Source organism: Euwallacea fornicatus, chromosome 11 (genome assembly GCF_040115645.1).
Source record: "Euwallacea fornicatus isolate EFF26 chromosome 11, ASM4011564v1, whole genome shotgun sequence".
Lineage (NCBI taxonomy): Eukaryota > Metazoa > Arthropoda > Insecta > Coleoptera > Curculionidae > Euwallacea > Euwallacea fornicatus.
In genome coordinates this window covers 2652921-2679605 of record NC_089551.1, presented here as the reverse complement: position 1 = coordinate 2679605, position 26685 = coordinate 2652921, and the positions used below count along the sequence as shown (strand labels likewise).

At 41.8% G+C, this 26685-nt stretch overlaps 1 protein-coding gene across 3 annotated transcripts; it reads right to left on the bottom strand.

Moving 5' to 3' along the window:
- Window positions 1–168: 168 nt before the first annotated feature.
- sens-2 (senseless-2) lies at window positions 169–25261 on the bottom strand. 3 transcript variants are annotated; one of them, XM_066287305.1, is made up of 6 exons: window positions 24953–25261; window positions 16924–17085; window positions 11419–12168; window positions 11206–11368; window positions 10961–11142; window positions 169–951 (listed from the first exon to the last, which is right to left on the bottom strand). In XM_066287305.1, the coding sequence occupies exons 1-6, from the start codon at window positions 25125–25127 to the stop codon at window positions 758–760; spliced, it is 1626 nt and encodes a 541-aa protein (XP_066143402.1). In that variant the 5' UTR covers window positions 25128–25261; the 3' UTR covers window positions 169–757. The 3 variants fall into 3 exon arrangements, with proteins under 3 accessions (XP_066143402.1, XP_066143403.1, XP_066143404.1); XM_066287306.1 differs by having other exon boundaries at window positions 11206–11359; XM_066287307.1 differs by lacking the exon at window positions 169–951 and adding an exon at window positions 8994–10021.
- Window positions 25262–26685: the final 1424 nt, after the last annotated feature.

Below are 26685 nucleotides of genomic sequence, written 5' to 3'. Positions count from 1 at the left end.
AGTTATCTGTTTCCTGCTGGGACATGACCGGCTCAAGTGGGCAAGCCGACAAATGCTCCCCGGACATGCGATGCTCCGAGTGACGATTTGTCCTGCCGTCTCCTGAATTTTTGATTTTCCTGGGGAAAACATCGGGTCTCTTTAGATCGCCTAGAAAAACGCCAGGAGTCGTATCTAAGACAACTTTATTATTTGCCAGAGAGGTAACTTTACATGGTGAGTGTCCCTACTATACGTCTCTGATATGTTCTGGTTGTGTAAAAGGAGACATATTCAGCATTATTATGTATTGCACTTACTAATAATTGCACAATATTCACTTTCTTTACAGCTTTAAGTTTTATACAAGAAGAAAGAGACAAAGAGAGAGAGAACAAGTGTTAATCGCTAAACATACAAAAAAGGAAAATATGATTATAAACAATCGATAAATGCAAATTGAATTTACGTCTTTGGTACAACGCCTATAGAGGTACTATACACGATCCGGGTTCGACGAACCCAGCGGTCCAAGAAACTAGAATCACAGATACATGCCCTTAATAAATGGTAACATTCAACTATTGCCCCCAAAAAGTCAAAGACAATTGTTCAGCAGTCCGACCTAATCAGGTGCCTTAATATCAACTTAATTCGTCCAACAGAACCTGGTGAGCCCTTGATCTTGGGGCCGGAACCCGGGTTCCAGTGCGCCGCCCTCCGGAAATCGCGCCGGCCCTCCCGCAGTGGGTGCCGCACCATTTCCGGCACTCTGGCACTATGTGACGATCGGTCTGAGTTCGGTGTGCTGAGTCTCCTTGTGGCGTCTGAGGTCGACTTTGCGCTGAAAGGCGCGGCCGCACAGGTCGCACGCAAACGGCTTGAATCCGGTGTGTTTGCGGGAATGCGTGATCAAGTTACTGGATTGGCTGAAGGCTTTGCCGCACACCGAGCATTTGTGGGGTTTTTCACCTGGAAGAGAGAAACAGGAAAATGTTAGAAATTTAAGAGAATAAAAAACGAGGGATGTCCCCTCTGAACGAAATTCCTGCGATTTGCGAACGCAGCTGATTTACGCTGCGTTTTATTTACGTTGTGCGCCATCGCGGTGCTGACCGAGTTCCGATTTGTCGAAACAACTCCAAGACATCTTCCATTTAAATTTATTTACTGAAATTCGCTTAAACGTGCCTTAAACTGCTTCTCAACATAATCGCCGTTTAGATTCAGACATTTGTCGTGGCGTGCAGCGAGCTCTTCCATGTCGCTATCGCCGGTTTTACTTCATCATCGGTGTCGCATCGACGGCCTGCTTGAAATCCTTTTAAGTGAAAAAAAAGTCACTGGGTGACAAATCGGGGCTGCAAGGCGGACGATTGAAAATTGCCCATTTAAATGTCTTCAAAAAGTGTTTTGTGGAACCGCCAGTGTGCATTATTGTGCAACAAAGCAATTCCGGAAGTAAGAAGACCTGGCTGCTCATGTTTTATGGCCCTTCACAGACTTTGTAGTGTGGCACAATAAGCAGCTGCGTTTATTGCTTTCTTTCTTGCTGCAGGAAATCTGCGAGCAAACGGTCGCGCCCATCCCAAAACGCTGTACAGGGTGAGTTTTTATTATGCGACAAGCCACTGCGGGTTTAGTGTCGAAACTAGGAAAAATTTGCTTATGTAAAATTTTTAAATATTGACGCGGATTTTTATGTGATATTAGAAAAAACAAATGAACATAAGAAACCGAAAAAATTAAAATTCAGTTTTCTAAAACGTGACCCCCTACATATTTATGCCTATTTGAATCCCGCTAATTTATCTCTTGTCAAAAATATACGGGGTGGTCCATTTAAAACGCTCCGCCTGAAACATCTTGAATGGAATTTTTCCTTCGGAAAACCCCGAGACAGGACGATTTTACTTTTAAGGGGAGATTTTTAGGTCATAAATTCGTGGATGCAGAGTCATCCCCCTAAACGGGGTGGCAACTCCTTCAAGAGTCTAAAACGGCATGGGGGGTCAAGTGACACATCAAATCGACGGTATTTCGATTTTCTTTGCAAGTGCGCTGAAATTTTTTTACTCCACCTTTAAATATTGTAAAAAACAGTCTAAAACATTGGTGAAACAAATCGAAAAAAATGACCTAAATTTAACGATAATGAACTTATCAATAATGCAAAAAATTACGTTTTTCATAGAGTTCTTTACATAAGGCGACGGGCTTTGTTAGCACCGAACAGGTAGTTTTGTTCTGATTTTACACCAACAAGAATTGTATCACGAAATTCGTCGATTCATCCGAAGATTCAAAATATCACGGGTTACACCACTGCAGAGAGTTCAGACATCGGCTTATTTGTTATTTATTTTTGAATCATCAAAAAGAATATAAAGTAACGTTTAACGAAGAGTAAAAGTTCGAAGTTGTTCGTTTAGTTAACAAAAATAATAAAAATATTAATACAGCTCCGGCCGAGTACGCTCGTTTGCATCCTGAACTTTCTCTGCCCTTTCACGGTCCATTTTATTATATTAAACGCGGCTTTACACGAAGGAAAACTCTGAAGAGACAAAAACGAATGTTTGAAACGTGGGTAGGCAAAGCAGAAATAAGTCTGTAGCCTCCAAAGGGCCCAGATCTAATCCCGATGCATAGGTTTTTATGGGGCTACTTAAGTATTGAAACTTACAACGACACCAACGCAGACTTGAATGAATAAAAGAGATAAAATGGAAAAGTGCAAGAAGAGAATTTAAATTAAGTAAATTCTGATTTTGAAACAACAAAGTTCACGTGAAGTGGTCGCACTTAACGTTTGTGGTTATTTTTGTTTCTTTCTTTTTGTTACTTTGATTAGTTTGGGAAAACACGTTTCATCATAGACCAATGTAGCGTTGGTGCTGACAAGCTTCTATTTTATTTTAAGGATTTAACCCATCGTTCATGGTTGCCTCGGATCTGTCTGTCATTGGGCCGTAGAGGCGCAGCTCGTCTTCTCTAACGAAATATATCGAAAACTATTGGAGCAAATTTTGATATATTGTTATGTTTTTGAGAAGGGAAGAATTGGCGTAATCCAAATTCGCGTTAACATATAAAAGGTCGCATTAAAACAAACTTAACTCTGATTTTTTTCAGTTCTGATGTTCGTTTGTTTTTTTTTAATACCATGTCGTAAAAATATTTATTAATATACAGGGTGCGCCAATTAAAACTAAACAGAGTTGGTTTCTCGATTGATGAAAAAGTTATGCAAACATGCTCGGACATGTCAACTTCAGTATGGAAGGGGAAGGTTTTTTTTTTAGAAATTGACGGTGATTTACTTCACCCCCTAGACAGGGGAAGGGAAACCAAGTGTGGTTTACGCACGATGATGTGCCAGCTCATTTCAGTCCGGAAATAAAGACGTTCCTGGATCGCAACCGTTGCATTGGTCAAGGGGCACCCCAGCCATGGCCACCTAAATCCCCAGACCTGAATACTTGGGACTTTTCTTTATGGGCGCATCTTAACGCATTGGCACGCGAGACCCCAACTCACACAATAGAAAAATTGCCAAACAGAGTAATGGCCTTATGTGGAACTATCCGCAATACTCCTAGTATTTTTGAAAGAGCTATCTATGAGACACAGAGGGGAATCCCACATTTTAGCAAGAGGAGGATATTTTGAGCAGTTCCTACAGTTTTGTTCTCATTTAGATTCACTTAGTGTTTACTGTTACTTCACCAATTTAATACGTATGATTCATTATTAAAGAGTGCCTCAGATATTCTCTTGCTTTCTCTGTTCCTTCTTAAACATGCTATTTATGCAAATGTTTTGTCAGCAATGAAAGATAGTTTCAAGTGCAGAATAGTGCAAGAAATCAAAAAGTTAAAGAAACGAAGAACGAATGTGAATGTGAAATCAGAATAATACAGGACGTTTCAAAAAAGTTAAACAAAAAATAGCACGTGTCCCAGGAAAACAGAACCCCGTATATGGAGACCGATGATTTTGACGTTTTCTTGTAGAAGCTGTTAAAAACATAGGGGCAGAAAATTTAATTACGTTATCTTGTAGTAAGTAAGTGGAAAAATCGAACTTTGTCACACAGCATGTTAAAAATGGTGCGTTTTTGACTATATACAGGGTGTTTCTAAAAATGTGGGCAATATCTCGGAAATTAATTTTGTAGAAGGGTGTATTTTAGAAAAATCAAATTTTACGAACAAAATTACAAAAAAGGTTGAGAAACAAAGTTAAATTTTGATGACGATTCAATATGAGTACTATTAACTCTCACACATTCTTGAGCTCGACGTATGGAAGACCGTTATACTCTCCATATTAACTGGACATTATTACCTATTTCTTGGCAATGAAAATGTATTCTTTCCAATAATTCTTTTCTGGTTCTGCACTTTAGTAGCATATATTTAAATGGCCCTATAAATAAAAGTCCAAAGGATTTAAATCTGGGAAACGAGGCGGCCAAGCAGCAGGACCTCCGCGACTTTCCGGTATTTCGGGTGGAAAAAACATTGTCTAAATATCTCCGCACTTTAGTAGTGAAATGTGAAGGAACGCCATCATGCATGAACCACATATTAGCATGGATTCCAAGAGGAATTTGTTCTTATAAAGAGGGTGGTGAGTTTTGAAGGAAAAAAAATAAAATGAAATAAAAAATTGTAAAATATACCCTTTGACAAAATGGTGTTTTCCAGGAAAACGGTTCGGTTACGGACATCAAACAAGAGCACTTTTTCTCCGTAGGTGCGCCGGAAATCTAATAAACCACTTAACGGTTTAAAAACCAAAGATTTTAAAAGTTGAAGGAAAAAGAAGTTAAGGGTCCCCACCGCCTCTCTGAAGTTGTAGAAAGCAATGTTAGGGGCCATTAACATTGGTATTATACACAAGTGACCCAAAATTCATTAAATTTTAACAACTTTAAGAAAAGTTATATAGAAAATACCATTTTTGCCATCAAATTTTAAAGAGCTCTATTGCCGTAGGGGTAAGTTTGTTAAAATCAATTTATAAGCGTAAGCACAATCTTTTGATGAAAATTTTTTATTTCCGGGATATTGCCCACATTTTTGCAAATGCCCTGTATGATGGGTATACTTATATATATATATATACAAGGTATAGTAAAATGTTTCTCTCATTTTACCGAGCACTACCACCCCTGAAATATCTGCATGACGATCTGTTACCACCCGTATTTGGTATCGGAACTCGGTGTGTGGACATGCCGTGTGTTCGAAAATAAATATGAACCGTCTCGGTGAAGATACCAGTTGAACATGAAATGTCTGACACCTCACCGACTTCACATCGGAGCCCCTTTCCTCGTCCTTTACAGCCGCTTGATGCTGAGGCCTAATGCCTGTCTCGTTAAAACGGCACCAAGCCGGAAATTTTTTAAGGGTCTCCTCACGTTCCGCCCATCAAAATAATAAATAAGGCCGGCGGGGCACCCCGTTTCAAATAAAAATTAGCCGTCGCGAGCCGGCATTCTTTTCTTGTTACCAAATCAATTAACGTCCTCCCTGTTTCTTATAATTAGACTTTTTCCTAATTAGGAAAAGTCCATTTTAAAAATTGCCCGACACTGCGAGGAAGAGGAAAAAAAGGGGAGGGGGGAGGGGGTGAGGGAAAAAACGCCGGACTTATCTCTGGGAAATTTGAAAATTCATGAAGTGTCCCATTTCAAACGGTAATGAGCCTCGGACGCAATCGTATTAGGAAATAATTACAGAGGGGGGGATCCGGTTGCTAAAAATGCTAATCCCGGTTATTCAGTAACATATGCCGCGATACTGGCAGCGGGCCATTTGTTGTCCTAATTCCATTATCGCCCCTTCGATACTTCCCTCCCCGATACGAGTAATTTCGACGTCACAGCGATTCTTAAATCAACGCTTCCGTTTAAAATCTCGCCGAAGCTGAAGAAAATCAGGGCTCAATAAACCTCGACCTTTAACCCTTAACACGTCACCTTAATCATTCCCGAGCCCGCTCGTTCATTCCGCTCGGCTCCTCTTTTTTGCTCATTAGTTTCCCGCTATTCGCATCCCGCTCCGGTGCATTCCGGGTGCATCGTTTCATCTCCGTTTCCAGGGTTTCCATGGAAACCTGAGGGTTCGGGCGGGGCCTTTCGGGGCGAATCACGACCGCCACAAAACGATCTCAATCGATAACTAAGTCGCGGATATGTTTTTTAAGATATGTGAGTCGTACAGGGAAAAATTATGATAAGCATTAATGGAGTAATCCCTATGAATGCAGCGTCGTTGATCGCCGGCCCTTAAGAAAGCGGGAATTTCGTTTGCGCCCTTATGAGGTGACACGTCGATTAAGCCGAGCTTTCGCCTTTGTCGTCTCATAATTTTATGATTCCAGGGATTTGGCCCGGGCTTTTAATGATAATTGGACTATGGTCTCTTAGATGCGTATCCCTCGCACAGTGCGGCACGTGTGGGGGCTCGAGTTACACACCGAAGCCAATAACGTTAATTGTATTAGTATTGAGTGGCGTCGCCCATTCTCACGCTTCGCCCCTGCGTTGAGGGGCTTTCGAGGGAATATCGCACGATCTTTATTACTTGGCGGATTATTAATCTGCGAATGGATTGCGGGCTATTAAATGTGTCATCCTGGAATGCAATTATCGGATTGCACGGACGTTCAGTAGTCGGTTGAACATCTGAACTGAAATCCCTGAGTTGGGAGCCTGAAAATCGTAATCTCTCAGTCGGGAAATGAAGCGAGCGGAATGCGCTCTATTGCTGCCATAAATCACGAGCACCATTAGCGAACCGGGTCCCGGATTTTGTCGGTATTTCCGAATGGCATTCCGATTCTTTTTAATAATACACTCCTTCCTTTCAGTCAAATTGAGCTGCCGAAACCGCAGACGAGCGTGTACAGTGCTTTCCTGAAGTATGGAATAAATTCATTAATATTAAAACTAACACGTTTTGGAATCGCTCCCCGGACCCGCCGATTCGTTTAGAAAAAACACGTTTTTTCCAATATTAGTAATATCGATGGCGTCATCGTCCATTTCTCTTTAAGCGAAAATCCCCGTTTTTTTATTCAAAACATTAAAGAGCGCATTTTTTTGCAGCACAAACCGTAAAAGAAACGGGGGGTCATCCGAGATATTTTTTGCGAAAAGCATCATTGATTTGATCGAGGAAAAAACAGTCCACGAAAAAAATAAACAAATTATCGCTCCATTCGCTGCCTGGCAATAAACAAGACGATGGTTAAATTCGGTTCGAACATTGCCGGTGCCGTCTGGGTTATACATAAGTCATGTGTTTTCACGAATTCGACTCTCCGAATCGTCCAAATTTAAGGCCATAGCGTAATGCACTTCATCCCCTCATCAAATAGTCGAGGGGCGTCAGGTCTGGCGAGCGAGCTGGCCTCCTCTTGAAAAAAATGTCTCATGTGGCCCCTATTTTTTTCAAAATTTATTCTCCAAGAAACGTGCTGCTTAATATTTCAAATAAAAAAAAACGGGGGTTGTCGTCTGAAAAAACGGCCGGTGACGCCATCGATATCACTAATACTAAAAAAAAATTTTTAAAAACGAAATAGACGTGTCCGAGGATTACTCCAAAACATGTTAGTTTTAATGTTAATGAGCTTATTCCACACTTTAGGAGAGCACTGCACATTCTTTTGGTGCCGCTGCCCCTGATAAATTCGCGATTGGAGCGTGTAATGCACAATATCAACGACACTTATCCAGTTTCTTTGCAAGTTGAGCCACTACAAAAATGTCTCGGCTGCGCCAATGAGTAACTGTAAAAGCGTTTCAAGGGCGCTCTTCAATTTAGAAAATTCACCTGTTAGCAACAGGGGCGCGCACATAGCGAAACAATTTTCCGGCAAAGGTGAGAATTTCGCTGCTCCTTCCAAAAGTGCCGAAACGGCAAACGGCGAGTTATAAATGATTATTGAAAATTTTTCACAAAATCCTTGGGGGCGAGCTTACAGCGACCACAATGCACTTTTACAATATCGAAATGAATCTGGTGAGGGTTGCCAGCACCTGTCGCTCGGGGGTGCGTTCGACACCGTGGAATGTCGAGCCTGCTAAAAGATTCGTAATACGGCAACCAGGCACCACGTAAGCCGTTTAAGTGTTGCCCCAAAATCCCTTTTCTGAACCCTCTTCGAGCCGTAATAACCGTAAATTCTATTAAAACATAACCACGGCGCGAAATCTGCCGCCATTACGGCGGTGCTTCCGCAGTCATCTGTTTTCGGTCCTGGCCGCCCGCGACCTCTTAATAGAACCCATTAGGGCTCCCGCTCAATCTTTTTGAAAGCTTTCCCGTACGCCATAACGCTCAATTATTAAGCGTTATTGCCCCGGCTCTATTTTTGATTTCCCGCTTTGTTTTTTTACGGCCCTCGGGACCGAATTTATGGCACTACCGCCCTGGAATATATTTTCATAAAAAAAAAACAAACGACAGTCGTAGCTTCGAGAGTTATACAACGCTTATTATTAGGCAACCAAAACAGCGCGAGCACTTGTGCAACCTGTTCTGGATAAACAAGAACGTGCCCGACAAGTGGCTGAGTGGCTTTGACAAGTGCACATCGCCAGCTGCCAAGGGGTGGATTAGGAAAACATCCCCCATTACAGGGTGGCTTTTTGTTGCCGCTCTTAAACGGGCGGATTATGCCCGCAGTCGCCTGGAGGCGAAATTAAAAAATAATATAAGGACGCGTTTAAACCAGCTGTCGACGTTTAAGTGCCGGCCGGTCTTAATTCGTTCCGGGGCTCGTGGAAAAAGCGGTCATTGTGCTTTTTCTCATCATTCTCGGTACTCCCCCCTCCTCCCTCTAATCAATTAAAGAGGGCGGAAGCGTCGCACACTTTCATTTGTTTCAGGGTCTCGACGGATTTTTCTACGGCGCTAATTAGTTTCCGAGCAGGCGGCACGTAGCCGCGCTTCTTTTTTGTTTCGATTCGCAGTTGTTTTTTTCCGACGCTCACTGTCCCTTTACTGGCGTGCGAGCGCCGATTAAATGTAATGCGAGCGCCATCCAGATTCCGAAGGGGTGTCCTTCTTGGAAGGGCCTGTGGAGTTTTAATCGAAGTCCCTCGGGACACAGTCTTCTTTATTAATTGTGTTTTTTTTTATTAATTTTTATTAGCTTCGTCAGGGCCTCAAGTTGGCGGGCGTCCATATTCGCGTAGAGCGAAAGGACGTCCACTTTACATGCTGTAAAAATTCCGGAATGAATTGATTCTAATCAACTATTGTCCCGTGTTGGAGAATCAGTTTTGATGGAATCAAAACAGCCAGAACCCAATTACTCCATGATCGAGTGGAGAAAGTCCGGGAAATCGTAAAGTTTTTCCAGCGTCGCGGCAAGCGGGAAAGTTTAATGAAAAATCCACTTGTAAGACTACAATAACACTAGACGGTGCGCCCTCGGAGGGCGCAATCGACAAATCCAGAGGCGTAGCCCCATCAGTTCGCGTATTGCCAGAAACCCTCTGAGCGATAAATTCTTCCTGTGCTTAGCACCTAAAGCTCTGGAAAGCTTTTACGATTTACTGAACCCGAGGACGGGGACTAATATACCTGGCGCTCTTACACGCGAAGCAATGGGGGGTGAAATAGCTACGCCTCTGTTCCTCAGAAACATCAAACAGTAGCAAATTTAGATTGGCTCCTGGCTAAATATTTTCCTTGGTAACAGGCGGCAGATTAAAGTTTGTGTAGGTCTCGCTGAAAGCTGAGATGGATTTGTTATTCCTGCCCGAGAATTGGAGGTTTCGTTATCCTTCTCCGGCTCTATTTATTTAGCACCCCACCCAAAGTCCGTTTTTTGCTCTATATTAACCGAAATCTCGTTTGCAACACTATCCGGACCGTGCTAACTAAGATATTATTACATGTGTGACGGCTTGATCCTCGGGGAGCGGGCCAATTAGGGCTGCAGGGGGATGAGATAATGCGATGGGACACGAGAAAGCCGAGCTTTCGCACATAATCCTCCATTAGCGGGTTTTCTGGAAACAAGGGAATTAAAAATAGCGCACATTTTCTCAGTCGCACCGATTGGACATTCCAGGGATATTGCCGTCCAACCTCTGAGGAAGGGATTAATATTGCATTCCCAAACGTTGGAGAACTTGATTTACGACCTGCAAAATGTCTTTTCATGCAAATAACCGACCCGAGTAATGAAATATTTCTATTCCCATTCCGGCCTGACGCAAGCGAAATGAATCTGACGAGATTTTTCTTTAATAAATCAAGACTTTTGCTTTGCCCGAGATTGAGGAAGTCCCAAAGGCCACGGCCGCCATTTATGCCACGTTTTGCAACTGTCTCACGTCTACGATACCGCCGTTGAAAGCCCAAGCAAATCATCTTTCCAGCGACGACTTATGATTTTCCCTTAAGAAAATCGACCAAACACCTGCAGGGAAAGTTCCTAAACTCCGCGCCGCAGGGGGCCGTTAACGGGGGCTGAAATTATAGCCTTCTTGTTGTCTAATTAGTAAATAATTCACTGGTAAGCCGCCCCTGCAATTAATAAGACCCGTCAAGACCCGGAGGAAGGGTTGGAGTCGAGATATCGCCGCTCCTTGAGAGAGAGGAGATTTCCGTTGACTGGTGTTTAAATTAATTTAATTAAAATTCGCTCAACGTGATCTCAGGTTACGGGGCGATTCATTTTCTTGTAACAGAGACGGTGGAAATATCTTGAAAAAACGGCGAAGGTGCAAGAATGTCATGAGGTGCAGGACAATGCAAAAATTGACTCCATCTCTCGAATTTCTTACGAAGTTACGATTGTATATTCATAATTTATGAGGACGGGCCGAGATGATGGTGCCATCTATCGAGAGCCTCAGTTCAACTCAGGCACAATTACCTCAGACAAAAAGGTAAGTCATACCCTCGAATGTTATGCCTATGTTATGACTAGTGCGATGACTTACCAGTATGAATGTAAGTGTGCTTCTTCATGTCCGACTTCTGATGGAACCGCTTACCGCAATATTGACACGGGTAAGGTCTCGTATCGGAATGTATAAGCAAATGGGTAGACAACGTTGATGACCTTTTGAATGTCTTTCCGCACTGTTTGCACTCGAAGACTTTCTCCACATTGTGCACGGCTCTGAATCGAATAAGACACAAACATCGATTATCATCACCTTTCTAAGCACCTTCTCATATATACCTGTGTTGGCTCAAACTGATCTCATGTCCGAAAGTCTTGTTGCACAGTTCACAAGCAAAAGGCCTCTTTCCATTGTGCGATCTCCTGGCGTGCACCTCCAACCCATGAGGAGTGGAAAACATCTTCTCGCACTTGATACATGAGTACACGTCCCCTGGAAAAGCTATTAGCATAAACTTTAAGCTTTAACCCCAGTAAGCTTCTACGACTTACCCAAAGGCATGACTCCGGGTCTCATCAGCAAATGGTGGTGATGGGGGTGAATGGCTGCGCTGGGGTTGCTCATAAAGTGCCTCAGCCTATAGATGTCCTCTGCTGAAGGGGCTGGGGTGTACTGAGCTTGGTTTCCACTGGCCATGGCAGCAGCCACGGCACTGAAGTAGAGCGATGTGGGATTAGAAAGAAAGCTCCGTTCTTCTCCTTCTTTAGGTTGGTACAGGCCTGGAGTGAAGAACCCCGGGTGAACGAACCCTCGAGGCAGGAACGCGGGGCTGTACTCTTGAGATGAGGTTTTTTGCAGGGCCTGAGCGTCTTTCATCAGGTCCACAAAGGGAGGACACAAGTACGATCGAGTGACTGATATTGTTTCTTGGTAGCAGGGGGTCGTCTTGGATTTTTTGGGGTTGTCAGGCCGCAGTAGAGCATTGACGGAGAAGGCCTCGCTCTTCTTGCTACTCGGAGACTCTTCTTTCTGTATGTCGGTCACGGAGGGTGGCCTAGGAGACGGGGAGTTGGTCCTGGAGGGTGTGGGCGAGTCCACCTCAAGTTCCGGGCTGGTGCTCGGGGAGGGGCGGCTGGGGGAGTGCTCCCAGTTAGAGTCATTTCTGGGAGATATCCTCTCGTCCCCACTAAAGTAGCTGCCGCCATCCTCTTTCGGACAGTACTTGGTGTTGTTGTTGTTGGTGTGCTCGTCCTCATCGTCAGATTTTGACACCAGGCGATTAATCCCGAAGGAAATTGGTTCTGGAACATTAACGATGAAGAATATCAACTTTCGCACAAGGTCGAGGCTATTAAAAGCAGCTTTCATATACGCCCTGCGATTAATTACCAGAGACGTTTGGCCCTCCAAATCAAACAGACCGCAATTTATGTCCTTATTATAGCGAACGCCGGAGGTAATTACAATCAAACACTTCGTTATTAGCCTAAACCGGTAATATTTTCATTTGCCATAAAAGTGATTAATGAACGTTATTGCCGCGGTCGGCGTTGCCTCTGTTTACTTATCAATTTTCAATTATTCCATTTTGATTGATTATATTTGCTCAATTCCTTTATTAGTTTGTGTATATAAAGCGCGTATATTAGTCTCAGCTTGTAGCCAGCTAACAGACTAAATGACTTCATGAGAATTCGTGCGATGTACAGGGTGAGTCACAACGCAATCGACACCGAACACGTGAGCGCGGAGGACCTGAAAACGTGTCGATTTTTTCGACGAAGTCTTGTTCTCGTGTCTGCAGTTTCTGAGGTATCGGCTTCAGAAGATAAATTAAAAAAAATTGAAAAAATCCCCCATTTCTGGCTAGTCTTGACCTGGAATAGGCAAATTTGGGAAACGTTTTTGTTTTGTTGATGTGTGTATTTGCCAAAAAATTGAAGTGGCTGAAAGCCCAATAAGGGTTGGTTTTGGTAGGTCACCCTTAAAATTATATGAGTTTTTATCCTAATCTAATTAACAACTAATATTTAACAGTTTGATAATAAAGTCAATTTTATACCTTTTTGCGGTCTTGTGAATTTTTCGATAATTCGTTTGTTATTGAGAATGTTTTTTTTGTGATTTGGTACCAAAATTAATCAAATCAGGTTTGACCCACTGTTACACTTTCGAACAGTACAGAAGTCCAATACTAAGCCATTTTGACTGCAAAAAAATGTACAAGAGAACAAAAAGGTATAAAATTAAATTCATCATCGTATTGTTAAACCTTAAGGGCTAATTGAATTAGGGCCTAAAAAATACGTATCTTTCTGAATGTTGCCCCCCCTTTTCGAGCTTTTGCACATTTTCGGCTAATAAAGACGTCTAAAAAGGCAAAAATAAAACAAATTTGATTATTCCAAGTTAAACCTGAAACTTCGAAATGTTCTGTTCGCCTCCTGAAACCGACACCCCAGTAACTACAGATACCAGAAAAACCTGCATATAAAATATCCACACGTCTTAAGGTCCTCTAGCCGCGCGTGTCATATGAGGGTCGCGTTGCGAACCACCCTGTATGCCAAACGTAGCCGGCGAGCAATTTGGAATAATGATATCGGCCACCTTTCCAAGATGTCCAGGATGTCGTTAAGTCTGTATGTATCTGTAAGTTCTTTAAACGAGATCAATTGGTACGAGACAATTATTAATGGACTAATCGTGGGGTCAGCGTCCAGGGGGGCGCCACTTCGTTGGGGGTCCACTTGATTGAATTCAGAGCTGTCGCTCGATCCGGAAATTCCTATTAGAGGAGCCCAAGAGCACGGGATTAGGTCGGGATTTATGGGCTTAAGGTCTATAAATTTTTTCTGCGAATTACTAGAATTGTCCGAGTACAAAGATACGGGGAAAATCATTTCAATTTGGCATCATCAGTTTGTCGAATCCCGTTGGGGTTTATTTATTCGGACAGAGATAATATTAGGCCGTTTCTACCAATCGATATTTTCCAGTGTATACGGACCAACGGGACACGGTCCTATTTGTTGTCATTATTACGGAATGTTTATTTTTGTTGGGGGTGAGGAATTTTTGATCGGCAATTTGCCGCACGAATCCCGTGTTGTATATCACGAAAAACACACACGTAGTCCGAAATATGGAATATTTGATTTGTTTGAAAAAAGGTTACGAAAGCTCTATGTATTTAGCGGCTCAAATCAACATATTAGTTGACATACATCTAAATTAAGCCAGGGGCTCTGTAGTGATTCAAGATTTGCCCTCTAGGCCTGACGTTAACGCTGAATTCACAGGTTACTTGTTGAATAACTTTTTACTGCTCAATGCTGTGATATCGGACAACAATCCCGTTTCTTATTATCTGTATCCGGTGTTATTCACTAAAGGCTCACTTCTAGAGGTAGATACACAAGAACCAAGGTTTCCGCGAGCGCGATATTTCTTTATCAGCTAATTGATATTGTTTGGTTGTTTGATCTCGAGCAGGACAATAATTTGTGTTAGATTAAAAGTGATTTACAATCCGTGATGGGCTCATCCATCATCGATATCGGAAATCGCTGCTTTATCGGCCCGCCCGCTTTCATCGTCCCGCTATCGGGGGAATGTCTGCGACACGCTAATCCTCCTGTATACAACAGCTGCCTCACCTTTTCTAACGATTTTTCTTATTAATCGTCACATAACGCAAGTATTTCCACTTATTATCAAATCCACACTTGTATTAAGGAGCTTTGTCGAGTGGATTAAATACGAACTACTACTAAGGAGGCTTGCGTTGTTTATCATACTGAATACGGAAATATGCGTTCTATATGCGTGAAAAAGGGTTCGGAACGGAATCAGAATCGGATAAGTTTTCTGATGATCGCGAGAGGGAGAGTACTCAATAATTTAAGTATATCCTGACGAATTGGTGGATGCCAACGTCAGCTTTGCTCATTAAGCTGGATTGCGATAGCGGCGCGATCTATTAACTTTCGCCTAAACTAACAGGAATTTCTCGACAAACTGATGAACATGACTCCTGCTGGGACGGTTCTGTGATTTCCCTCGCAGAATTTTGCCTTGTTTCTCACGAGTGCGGTCCTGTGCGAATTGGAGGCGTTTTCGTAATAAACTAATATGCGGAGCGGGTAACTCAGAATTCCAGCAGATAAGACGACAGACTTACTGGAACGAAAATTATTGATAAACGACAAATTCGGGCGAGATCAAGGGAATTAGCCGCTTTTTATATTGCAGAGATTAGAGTGATCAGAAAGGTTTTGATAAAAATTGATTTACGACAAATTACGCGAACATTTGGTTTGTTTTATTTATACGCATAGGCATACCAAGACCAACAGGTTAAGCCTTATTTATACTTGATTTATTTTCGACTCGCGATAAAAACCTCGCTCTACATGCTGACAAATTTAGGGTTTGATAATCTTAAGGCTCGCATCACTCATTTCACGCAAAAACCAGCTGACCCTTTGAGCACCGACTTAATCCGTCTTTAAATCCCTTTCGGCCCGGGTGCAAATGAGCCTCATTACCTCGTTAAGGACAATGAGGATATTGAACATCAGGATCGGATAATCTGAAAATTGCTCCGTTTTACTGGCCAATTTACATATTGAATGGCGGATAATGCAAATCTTAAAATTACCCGGAGAATAACGAGTAAAAGGAGTTGGGAAAATCAAAAAGTAAGGCTTCTGGGGGAGGGATGAAAGGGCCCTATTACAGCACGCGTGCGGGGCCTGTTGACGTAATACCTGGGGCCGCGATGGTAATCGGGCACGCCACGCAGGACAAACACAAGTGACCCCATAAAATTACGGAGTTATTATTTGTGAAATTCAAATATGGATAAGGATTGTAAATCATGCGCCACCATTGTCAGGTTAGATAATATGGGCACCGGACTGTGTGGTTGTTTACTCGGTGTTTGATTGCTTATGTTGAGTCATTGTTGTTCATGGCATGTTCTTCATTTCCGCCAATTTCGCTCAAGCAAAAGTGCCATCGATTATGCGGATCGACTCATCTCTTTCTGCGCAAAACTTCTTCCTATTTCTCAAAATTGAAACCCCTCGCCGGATTAAACCTGTTCTTGATTGTTGCGCGATCCAAAAGCAACAAAACTAATCTTCGAGGGTTTTTCGAGCCATTAGCTGTTCACCGAAACAATTTGGCCGTAGCAGACATCCATAGAGGGGATCAAACACAATAACCCCCCGATAAACGTTCCACATAAAGGATGGGGGTGTAATGTGTATACGGGGGTGATCCTGAATTATTCATGGGTGACAGCTGGCTCGAGACGACTTCTCTTATTTTAACACTTGCTCTATTATTTGCTCTTTTGTCGATCGGCAGAGCAATTGCTGCCCTTTTCCCTCCTCGTATCCGCACCTGCTGTTTTCTTTTTCGATAATGTGGAGGATTCACTGAGAGTCTTATCAGCGGGGCCCGAGCGACACGCATCGACAAACAGGGGCTTCGAAAAATATTAACGGTACTACCTTGCCTTAAGCCGCTGGCCAATGAGGAAGCGCTGTTGCGAAACTCGTTCTACATTATTACGGACGATAAGATCGGTGTGTTTGCTTAAATCCCAATTCACGGTTTTTTCGAAGTATTAACACCCGCGGGTAACTACGCCCAGTATCAGGTCGAAAATTTAACGGAATATTGGGTTATTTTTGGTACCGCCCTGGCGATCGCGACTTCACCTCATGGTCGAGAGCAAAATTTATTCCAGGAATTCATCTGCGAGTCGTAAATCATTTCAAGATTTCCTTAATTTGAAATTAATTCCCGGACAATGGTACGACTTAATCGCACTCATTAGTACCGCCTAACTGATTGCGATTTGGGGAAATCTGGAATCTCTATACATCACCGGGGATGATTTCGATTCAAACGAATGATTTTTTGCGATTTTAAGCCCAGATTACTTCGCACTATTGAACTGGGCCGAATCCCATCAGCGCTGCCGACGAAGGTTTAGATTCGGATTAAGATTATTCTTACAGGGTGCAAAATCGAGTACATACCTGGTGATTTCTCCCTAGAGTTTTCGCAATTGGCCTGGCCGAGCGTTCCCAGGTGGTACCTCGGCCCTCCCGGCAGGGCTGTGCCCCACAAAGACCTGCAGTACGTCTGGAACCCAGGAGTCGCCTGGAAAAGGGGTGGCGAGAGCGAGTTGCGTTCGCAGTCTGAAACAAAAAATCCTCTTTAGGGTACTGCCATATGGCGCACATACCGTCACGGATGATGAACAATATGTACTACTTGCACTTGCAACGTGTAACCTTATACAGTACGAGGCAAAAAAACGAGGAGATTTGTAATTTTATTTGGTGCAGCCGGTGCTTTTGCGTCATGTTGGAGGAAGTGGTCCTTTAGAGCTCGGCTTTTTGTCCTCGTTTTTAATTGCTCCCATTGTGAACATTTCTTAATGAACCGAAATCAGGAAGACTCTTGTCATAATAATGTGCAATGGGAGTTTTTCATCAGGTCCGCGAGACGCACCATCTGGATTATTATTTTGTTGTTTTTCATAGACGGTGAGAATTTACCAGTAATCAGATTTAATCACTTTTTATATATAAATCCGAGTAAATACACGGAGCACCTAAGAAAATTTTATTGAGCCTTCCAGGTAATCTCTGCCGGGATTAAGATCGTTGTGTAATGGGTAGAGATAAAGGCTAATGACAATCGGTAAAGGTATTTTTACAAAAGCATGTACTTTCTTCTCATTAATTAGTAGAAACAGTTAGGTTAAAGAAGTAGCAGTCAACCCAGCCCTGTTGCCGCAGGCAAATCACACGTCGAGAACCAACAGCCCCGTAAAAATGCCCCAAAAATTGAAGGAAATATTTCTCATCGAAATACTGGAACGCATCAAATATCGTCGTTGATTGTGCATTTTTTTTTAGTTTTCATGTTCTTTGAGAAATTCTTAACATATTTCATGTAACGCACCGATGTCCAAATTCAATAGTTATTGAAATATTTGTGCCACATGGCAAAAAATTAGAGGGGCCTGCTAGACCGCCTGACCTTGCCCTTATGGACTTTTTTAAGGGGTTACCTGAAACATAGGGGTATTTAGGTATCAACAAATCAGCAATGTTAAGTCAACAATAAAGAAAAGTTAAAAAATAAAATTACTCAAGACGCTCAACAAATACCTCCTCAAATGATGAGAAATGTTCTTGAGAAGTTTGAATTGCGGCTTGCCCACTGTCAGGAAGTCAAAGGCGAAGAATTCGAATATTTATTAAATCAAGTTATAAACGTTTATAATGTAATTTTTAAGTATTAATAGTTTTATCGTTATTTCTATTTTTCGTAATATTTTCCGAACACTGTTTAGAGTCACGTGAAATATGTTCGGAACTTCTCATAGAAATGAAAAATGTCATAACATGTACAGGGCGTTACAAAACAAGTGCCGGAAAATAAAGGGTATGATTCCTTGACTCGTCATAAGGAAAAAAATCGTATTAACATGGGTCCGCAAACGCTCCGTTTTCGAGATACGAGGTGTCAAAAACAGTTCTGTTTTAGTTTTTTGGCGATATCTCATGAATCGTTTCAAATACAGAATTCAGATTTTGTACGCCTATGTATTCCCATCAATATTAGTTGCGTTTTGAGCGCTACTTCAATTTTTTTCCATACGCCAGGGGCGGAGATTTTAGGGTTGCGTGCGATTTTTTTACCCATAATTTTTACGCGACTGGAAAAAAGCATTTTAGAATCACAATTGGACCACAGGATTGTTCTTCTCAGTACCCACGTCTTAAAAATTTCAGTTTCCACTACACAAGTTAATACCGTTGAAAAACTGAGGAATCGCATTATTGCATCCTGCAATACGATTTGCAACGCTCCGGACATTTTCGAACGGGTATGTCAATCGCTAAGACGTGGGTTGGCGGCCTGCATTACCATACGAGATGGCCACTTACAACAATTGTTGTAATTCTTAAATGCTAATTTTTCCAGTGGCGTAAAAATTAGGGGCAAAAAAAACTTATGCAACCCTAAAACCCCCCCTTTGAAAAAAATCAAAGTAGCGCTCAAAGCGTATCCAATATTAATGATAATACGTGTACAAAATCTGAATTCTGTACCTCAAACGATTCCTGAGATATCGTCAAAAAACTGAAACAGAACTGTTTTTGAGACCCTGTATCTCAAAAACGGTGCGTTTGTGGACTCATATTAATAGGAACTTTGTTTCTTATAACGAGTCAGAGAATCACGCCCTTCATTTTTGGACGTATGTTTTGAAATGCTCTGTATAAACAGCGAATTTGGTAACATGACGACATCTCGAAATGCTTGACGTTTTGTATAATTCTCTATATGGTCAGCTGCTTTCAAAATCATCTTACCCACCACCCTCTTCCGGATGTATGTAAGTGATGCAAAGACCCTGTATAAACATAAGTTCAGTATTGTATCGTTTTCGAGATACCGGGTGTCGAACTTTTATTAAAAATCTTAATAATTCTTTAGCAGTTTTTGTTCAAATTTGGCAGCATTATTTATGGCTATTATGGTGGCTTATGCGCCAGTAATTTTTTTAAAGCTTTAATAATTTTTTAACATTAAGCACAGCTATGGCCACCCAGACCACCGGATTTAAATCCGTTAGACTTTTCCCTGTGGGGGCACGTAAAGGCCCGCTTTTATAGACCTCCGGTCAACACTGAAGAAGAATTAAGACAACGGATACGGGATTCATGTAATCGGATAAGATGTGCGCCACGAATATTTCAACATGAGCTACCACTTGCATTGAAGTTGGAGGGTATTTTCAGCAACTATTCTAAGTTTCGTGTTACACATTGTTAATTTGTTTTTTAATTAAAAAAATTGCGTACGGTTTGTTTAAGTATAGTTTTAATAAAGCGGTTTTCTTGTTTTATTTTCCTCAAACTTCCGGCGTTATTCCTCTGCACGCCACTAGCTAAAGATGACAAACAATTTCTAGTTTAAAAGATTCCTTTGTACTATATTAAAAACTGTCACCAAGTTCCAACGTTATATTAATTTGTATCTTCCTGTTAGTTAGGAGTTTCTTTTTTAACGTAACGACAAAAAAAACTTTCACGCCCTGTATGTTGAAAACGAAGCATCACCGGGCCTATGTTGATATAAATTTTTCCTCTCAAAATCATCCAAAGACTCACCCCTTGAAGTTTGGCCACTTACTTCAATAACACCCTGTATGTCTAAATGATGATATTTCCATTTACTTACTTGCCGCTCATTACAATATTAGCAAACGTTTTCTTACATCCGTGAGGAAATATCTTGACTTTTGTCATCATTTTCTCTCATTTTTTTAGGTATTTTGAGGTTGAAGCAGTTCTATAAGCTCTCTACGTTTTCTAAATGTTTCCACCCCATCTCAGTCAGCGGAGATTTATCTCGCCCTCCTTCAGATAAAGTTCTCAGCATCATCATCAACTTAAACTGAAAGTAGATTGTTCGTTCAGCCATTTCACTCAGACTGGTGAATCCCCCGTAGCAATTTTTCACTTCCTTTCAAATCCGCACTGACAATGCATAATTCGTCTTAGGTAATTTGCCAGCCCACACTGATTTATCCTCTAAATTTAGAACAAATCAGAGATTTTTAAACTTCTGATTACGTTCAACTGGAGCTGGATGGACCGAGTCCGTAGCCCTCGAACAGATTAGGAGGTGGATTTCATAAATTTATGACAGTAAATTTAGAAACGTCTTACTGACTAAATTTACGACTTTTTACGTGCAAATTAAGTACGTAATTTCAGCTGAAATGTTTAGAGCAATTCCAAAGGTCTTGGGACGCCACTGCAGATTTCAATTTGCAGCGGGAAAGTGCTGAAAGCTTCATAACACTGAAATTTCAGTTTGACCTCCGAAGCTCAATACAGAGGGCTCGTGATAAGAGCAGAAAATTGACGTAAAATATTTTGAGCGTTTTGAAAAATGCCAAGGCCCCGGGGACGGGGTAAGAGTCTGTTTTGGGACGCCACTGGATGCCTAATTTTTTTGCACGTGAAAATGATTAGCATTTCAAAGCGTTGGACGTTTAATTTGCGGGGGACTGCTAGTACAGGGGCGGATAAAAAAATATTAAAAATTCAGGGGTTTTGGTGAAACCCATAGCGCGCCCTAACCCACAGGTACCACGAGCTAGCCCCAAGGTTCTTGATCTCATTAACAGCCCTGCTTCCCCACGTTCTTAGCATTTTTTAGATTCATTCTCCTTTTCTTCAGGTGAGTTCGACCGTCATCGCTGAAAAGTGTGTCGTCATCAGTCTGCCGGGGTGCATGAAAGTCCTTCCCAATGCAAGGAAATCACCAACAATTCCAGCAACTGCAATGAATGTTTAAGTAGGTAACTGGAAATCTTGCAGGGATCAATGCCTGATTCATCGTTTATTCGAAAGCAATAAAGATAAAATCCAATATAAATAATATAAATAATAAACCAGGAAGCCCTGGTCGGATCGGTTAAATCTTCGCTCTAGAGTCTAGAACCCCGATCTTAGATTCTGTGTAAGCAGCTTAAGCGATCAATTGAGACAAATACCGAGTCTCGTTGTTAGCCGAAATCCAATAATTGATTTTGCTGCAAGTCCATTAAGAATTTAGGGGATGTTTGGTGTGCCCATAAATACAACAGGAAATGCAAATGCGAAAAATGATAAACCAAAGAGAGATTAAACCAGAGGGTTGTAATTCGATTTCGCCGATATTATCAAATTTCCTTTGATGTGTTCATCGCTGAACCGGATTGCCCAGCTAATTGAAATTGACGAAAAAATAATTAGTTATACGCCATGCAAGCGCTTTAGGGAAGGGCCCGGGAAAACTTTTCCCGTTCGGAAATCTTTTCCGCAGTGGAAACCGGATACTTTTGATCGTTTTGCCCGAACGGAAAGCTTTATTGGCAGTCTCACGGCGCATAAAACTTTGCTTCGGAAATCTTTCACACCGCCGAAGAGAAATCTATATAACAAATCCAATAAACGAACGCTCCGCTTTACTGGAACGAGCTCCCGTGGGACCTCCCTGACGCCAAATCATAATTACGGGGCAGAAATCAAATAAAAAAGAGGGTAAATACGTGATATCGCTGCAGGGTGGTAAAAAAACTCCCCGGCTGTCAGTGATGGAGAAAATATTTGAAGAGGCCATTTATATCTACATTGAATTTTTTTTTAATTCCCGACCAAGAACCTTTCAGCATAGTCGCTAAGATCAGGTGACAGATCTTTGTTGGCCCCTTGAAGCTTCGCACCATCCAGATTGCGATAAAAAAAACAAAATTTGAACTAACATTAGATTCGCGCCCACCAAATTGTCAAGAAACCCTGCATGGTGTAAACTGCCAACTTAAATCGATTCTTTGCTACAATCTGTAGTTGAAAAAAGGTTGGTTCAGTCCACACTCCCCTTCCATTCAGATTTCCTCACTCTCCTTCCTTCATCCCCTTCTATAAGACGCCTCCATAGCGTCTCTGAGTGACTAAAATGTCTATTTGCACGACTTCAGTTCAGGCTGACCACAAACTGCAGCACTGGCAAATCGTTCAACTTACAGTTTAAACTCTGGCTTAACTGGCAAAACCGATCCTCAATTCCAAATAGGCGTGTAAAGCTTTGCTCTCATGCATCCGTCATCCGACCATCAAACGGCCACACGTCGGATAACGTCGAAGTAATTTTTTGTCCAATGTTTGTCCTCGATTTCTGATTTAATTTTTGTTTTGATGGATAAATGGGAGTTACACGTCCGTAATGGGTGATCGTGAAAAGGCACCTCGCAAAAGACAGTTAAGCGTAAACGTGGGGCGTTGATTAGCCCATTTTCCGTGAAACATCGGACAAGTAAATATCAGTTAACGAATCTATCCCAGACATGCCACTGATATTTCAAAGCCCGTTAGAGTTGAGTGATGATCGTCCTTTATTGAGCCCACCCATGTCGGATGACGGATGCACGGAAATAATTGTCCCTTTTTTTTTTCAGGTGCGTTTCTGTGGAATTTCGAATCTCAACTCTCCATTGGCGTATCGCCCTTCAAACTGTACCACGATCAAAGATCGAAGTCGTAAAGATAAAATCGCGTTGTAAAAACTTTCGCACCAGTGTCGGTCCGTTATTAAGCGTTAATCCCGGCCAGAATAGCAATAAACTAAGATTTACGAGGGGAATTAGGGAGCGTCAAAATCGAAACCCCTCACTAAAACCTTATCAAAAAATTGACGATATTGTGAAAACGATGGCTAAACCCTTTTATCGCTGGAAGTTAGCCGAATTTATTGTTTTATTGGCAATTTATTGGGTTGTTGTTATGCTTATTCCAGCGTCTATAACCGAGCATTAGTAATCACCTATTTTTAAATTGGACTTCTGTTGGCCCCGAATCCGCCCTTTCTCAATCAGATATGAAAAACTTTTTTAGACAAATAGCCCTTTGCAAGGGTGTGACGTTTGGTGGAAGATGGGGAGAAACGGTGAAACGTCCGGAATAATTTTCCGACCCAATTTTTCAGATTTTCCTCACTGTTCAATCAAGTCGATCAATTAAGTTCGATTGTTCCGCGATGGCTGGGGCGTGATTTTATTATTAGATTTGTGTATCTGTTTGGCGGGTAAACACGGAACACGATAAACGCAATCCAGGTGGTCTGGATATTGTTATAACAGGACCGGATACCTGGAAAGATGATTCAGGAGCAATAAAGAAATTTATGGAAATATTAGTGGATCGCACTCATAAGTGCCGGGTTATAAAGTAAGTTGTAACAGACCCAAGGAATACATTTACATATTATATAATGTTACCTGTGTAAATAGTCTCTACGTTAAACCATCCTCTAGGGCAGGCAAAAGGCAATGAAATTACCCAATGCAGCATTAATGAGTTAGGGGGGCTACACCAGGGTTTCAATTTAAACAACGCCTCCAAGATAATTGCGGACGTTCGACAACACTGCCTCAATTCTGGCAAGAGCTGAGGTGACGTCACGCCCCTATAACAGCAGTGAGAAATCCGGTATGGTAGCTTGACAAGTGAACATGGCACGGTTGCCACTATGTCAAAGACTAAGACAGATTTGTTGATGTAAGTTTCGAAAATGAACTATTTGGTTCAACTTTTCATCAAAAATTAAATTTCCGCTCGCTGAGTGCGAGGAAGCTCCTTTGAAGCAATTTTAACTACTGCCGTGTTATATACCGGGCTGTTCATTAAATTAAAAAAAAAACAGTAAGAGGGATGTGAGTAAGAGAACGAGAAACTTAGTTATGCACAAAAATCGTTACTTCAAAAACGTAATATCCAGGGTTGATCATTATTAAAAAAAAGTAATTTTTTGGTTCAAACTAGTTTTAACCAGTTTTTGTCATCTCTTCATAAAAACGAGCATTTGAGGAGCACCAGACCCTGCTAAAGGAATAGGTATTGAGAAATTATTAGTTGGGGGTTGGGTTGACATCTTGGAAAATGGACCTTCAGATACCTTGAATAAATGTGTTTGAATGAGTTCACACCCTGCAAAGGTATTTTGTATTTACTTTTTTTTATCCAGGTTTCCCCGTGTTATCATCTCCATTCCACCTGTTATTATCTCATCAAGCAATGTTTTTCGACATCTCTGTGTACAGGGTATGTGTGTAGGGCACCGGATTATTGATGAACGAAGCGCAAAATCTACTTTAAATATTAAAAATGGAAACATGGAAAATCTCCCATTTCACATTGCGAACTTCCGAAACCTCGGCTTTCGGACCTTAATAAAATCAACTGCTCACGCTACAATGGCTCCACCCTGTATATTCGAGAGCGACGTTACGATTCAAGCAGCTAAGCCCCCTTCGCACTGTCGGTCTCTTTGCGTGCAGGCTGTGAATGACTGTGCAGCAGTCCAATCAAAACCACTCAAATTTAATTACCCAAAATGCGACCGGGTCTTTGGCGGCCGATTTGTTCAATTAAACCCATTTTTTCCTGCCTATTATTTATTTCAATTTAACCTTAATTAAAGCGAACTGAAACTCACTTTTATCGCCTCGTCCCTTCGGGGTGACCACCGTAAAAGCGCTATTTCCAGCTGTCGGCACCGGACTCCCAGGAGCCGAATCCGCCACGTTCAATTCCGGACTCCTGCTGGACTCTCTTTGACTGCTGAAGTCCAAAGGCATCGCTGAATTATGACAGCTCAGTTCTAAGGCCATTTTAGCACAGTTTCTTACATTTACGCACTGATACACTGCTATAGTGAAATCACACCGACGGCAGAGTTCGCGGCAAATATCTTAGGAATAGTCAGAGGGCGAGAGAGTTTTTGCGTCGCCCGAATAATCTTACAGTTGGGAGACAACTGTTTGATAGCGTTGCGGCTCTGATAAGCTTCAGATTCCGTCGCGAGGGGGCGGAGCCGGCATTGGCGCCAATTTGCGCTCTATGCGAACGCAACGTAAGGCGGTGGAGGATGGCTTTGAGGCCGAAACTCCGCCTCTATCGACAATCGAATCAATGAATGAAATAGTAAATAGTTTATGGATTTGAGGGTTGTTGTGTGTCGTGCTCTAGCGAGGTTGAGTGTATGGTGTTTTTGGATGGGACCCGTCGGATTAATTTTTGCCAGCCACGTTGCACCGGAGCAAATTCCAAAGCAAAGCGATTTTGAATACCTGTAGACAAGTTAATTTATTGCGGACCTGTAAATAACCTGTTTTAGTATTTTATTTATAAATTGGTGCTAATTTTAGTTGAGGGAAATTTATTGTCTATGGATCAAACTGGAGCGAACCAGCTGAATTGCGGCAAGGGAAAGCGTTACAACAAATATGCTACAGCGAAACGTAGCGCTTTGACGTATGACTCATTCGATTGCAGAATCATACAGGGCGCGGAGAAAATTGCAGTGTGAGCTGGAGCAGCCATACGACCACCAAGAACAGTAGTCAATATACGGGGTGCAAAAACTTGTTATGCAAACAGCAAACTGGCATTACCCGGAAGAATCATATACAGGGTGTCCACGTTTTTTTGCAGCAGGATTTTAACTGCGTGTTTTATGCACCGAAACAATATTAGTTTGCTACATAAGCTACATTCGAAGAATGATATGTTAAGAAAATACAGGGTGTTGAAATGCTATGTTTCTTCAGATTTATCTTTTAGAGCTCCCAAAATTATTGCGATATCTGGTTCAAATTTTGAAACCCCACGAAACCCCCAAACATGAAAATCTAGAGGTGTTAGATCGGGCGATCGAAGAGGCCGAGCATTGGTCTGCCTCGACCTACCCATCTCTATGGATAGTTTCTGTTTAACCAATTCCTCACCAGTAGGGATTAATGCGATGGACATCCGTCTCATTATTCTGTTGACTTATGCGCATAATTTGAGCTAAATATCTCAAAAAGTTTGGGAGCCGTAAAGGCTAAATTGAAAAAAATACAGAATTCAACATCTTGCATTTCCTTAACAAAGCATTTCTCGAATATGGTAAACTAATATGATTTTTAAGCGTAGAACACATGGTTAAAATCCTGCTACAAAAAAACCCGAACACTCTGTATATGAATATTTGTCGATTACACTCTATCTTGCCGGGGTACAGGGTGTTCAAGCTTCAGATTATCTCTCAAAAAAGTGATTCAATTGAGAGCCTCAGGTCATTTAGTGATGGTTGTGGATGAAATAATGATCGCTGCATATGAGCCAGTGAATTTATTTATGATCGACAAACCTCATAAAATGCTAAAAAAATATAATGAAATTGGG

Bases quoted from the DNA above. Each gene is read 5' to 3' on its own strand.
- sens-2 (XM_066287305.1), bottom strand. From the start codon at position 25,127: ATGGCCTTAGAACTGAGCTGTCATAATTCAGCGATGCCTTTGGACTTC. The intron at 17,086-24,952 runs GTGAGTTTCAGT...TTTTTGTTTCAG, and splicing joins GAAGGGACGAGGCGATAAAA to ACTGCGAACGCAACTCGCTC. The intron at 12,169-16,923 runs GTATGTACTCGA...TTAATGTTCCAG, and splicing joins CTCTAGGGAGAAATCACCAG to AACCAATTTCCTTCGGGATT.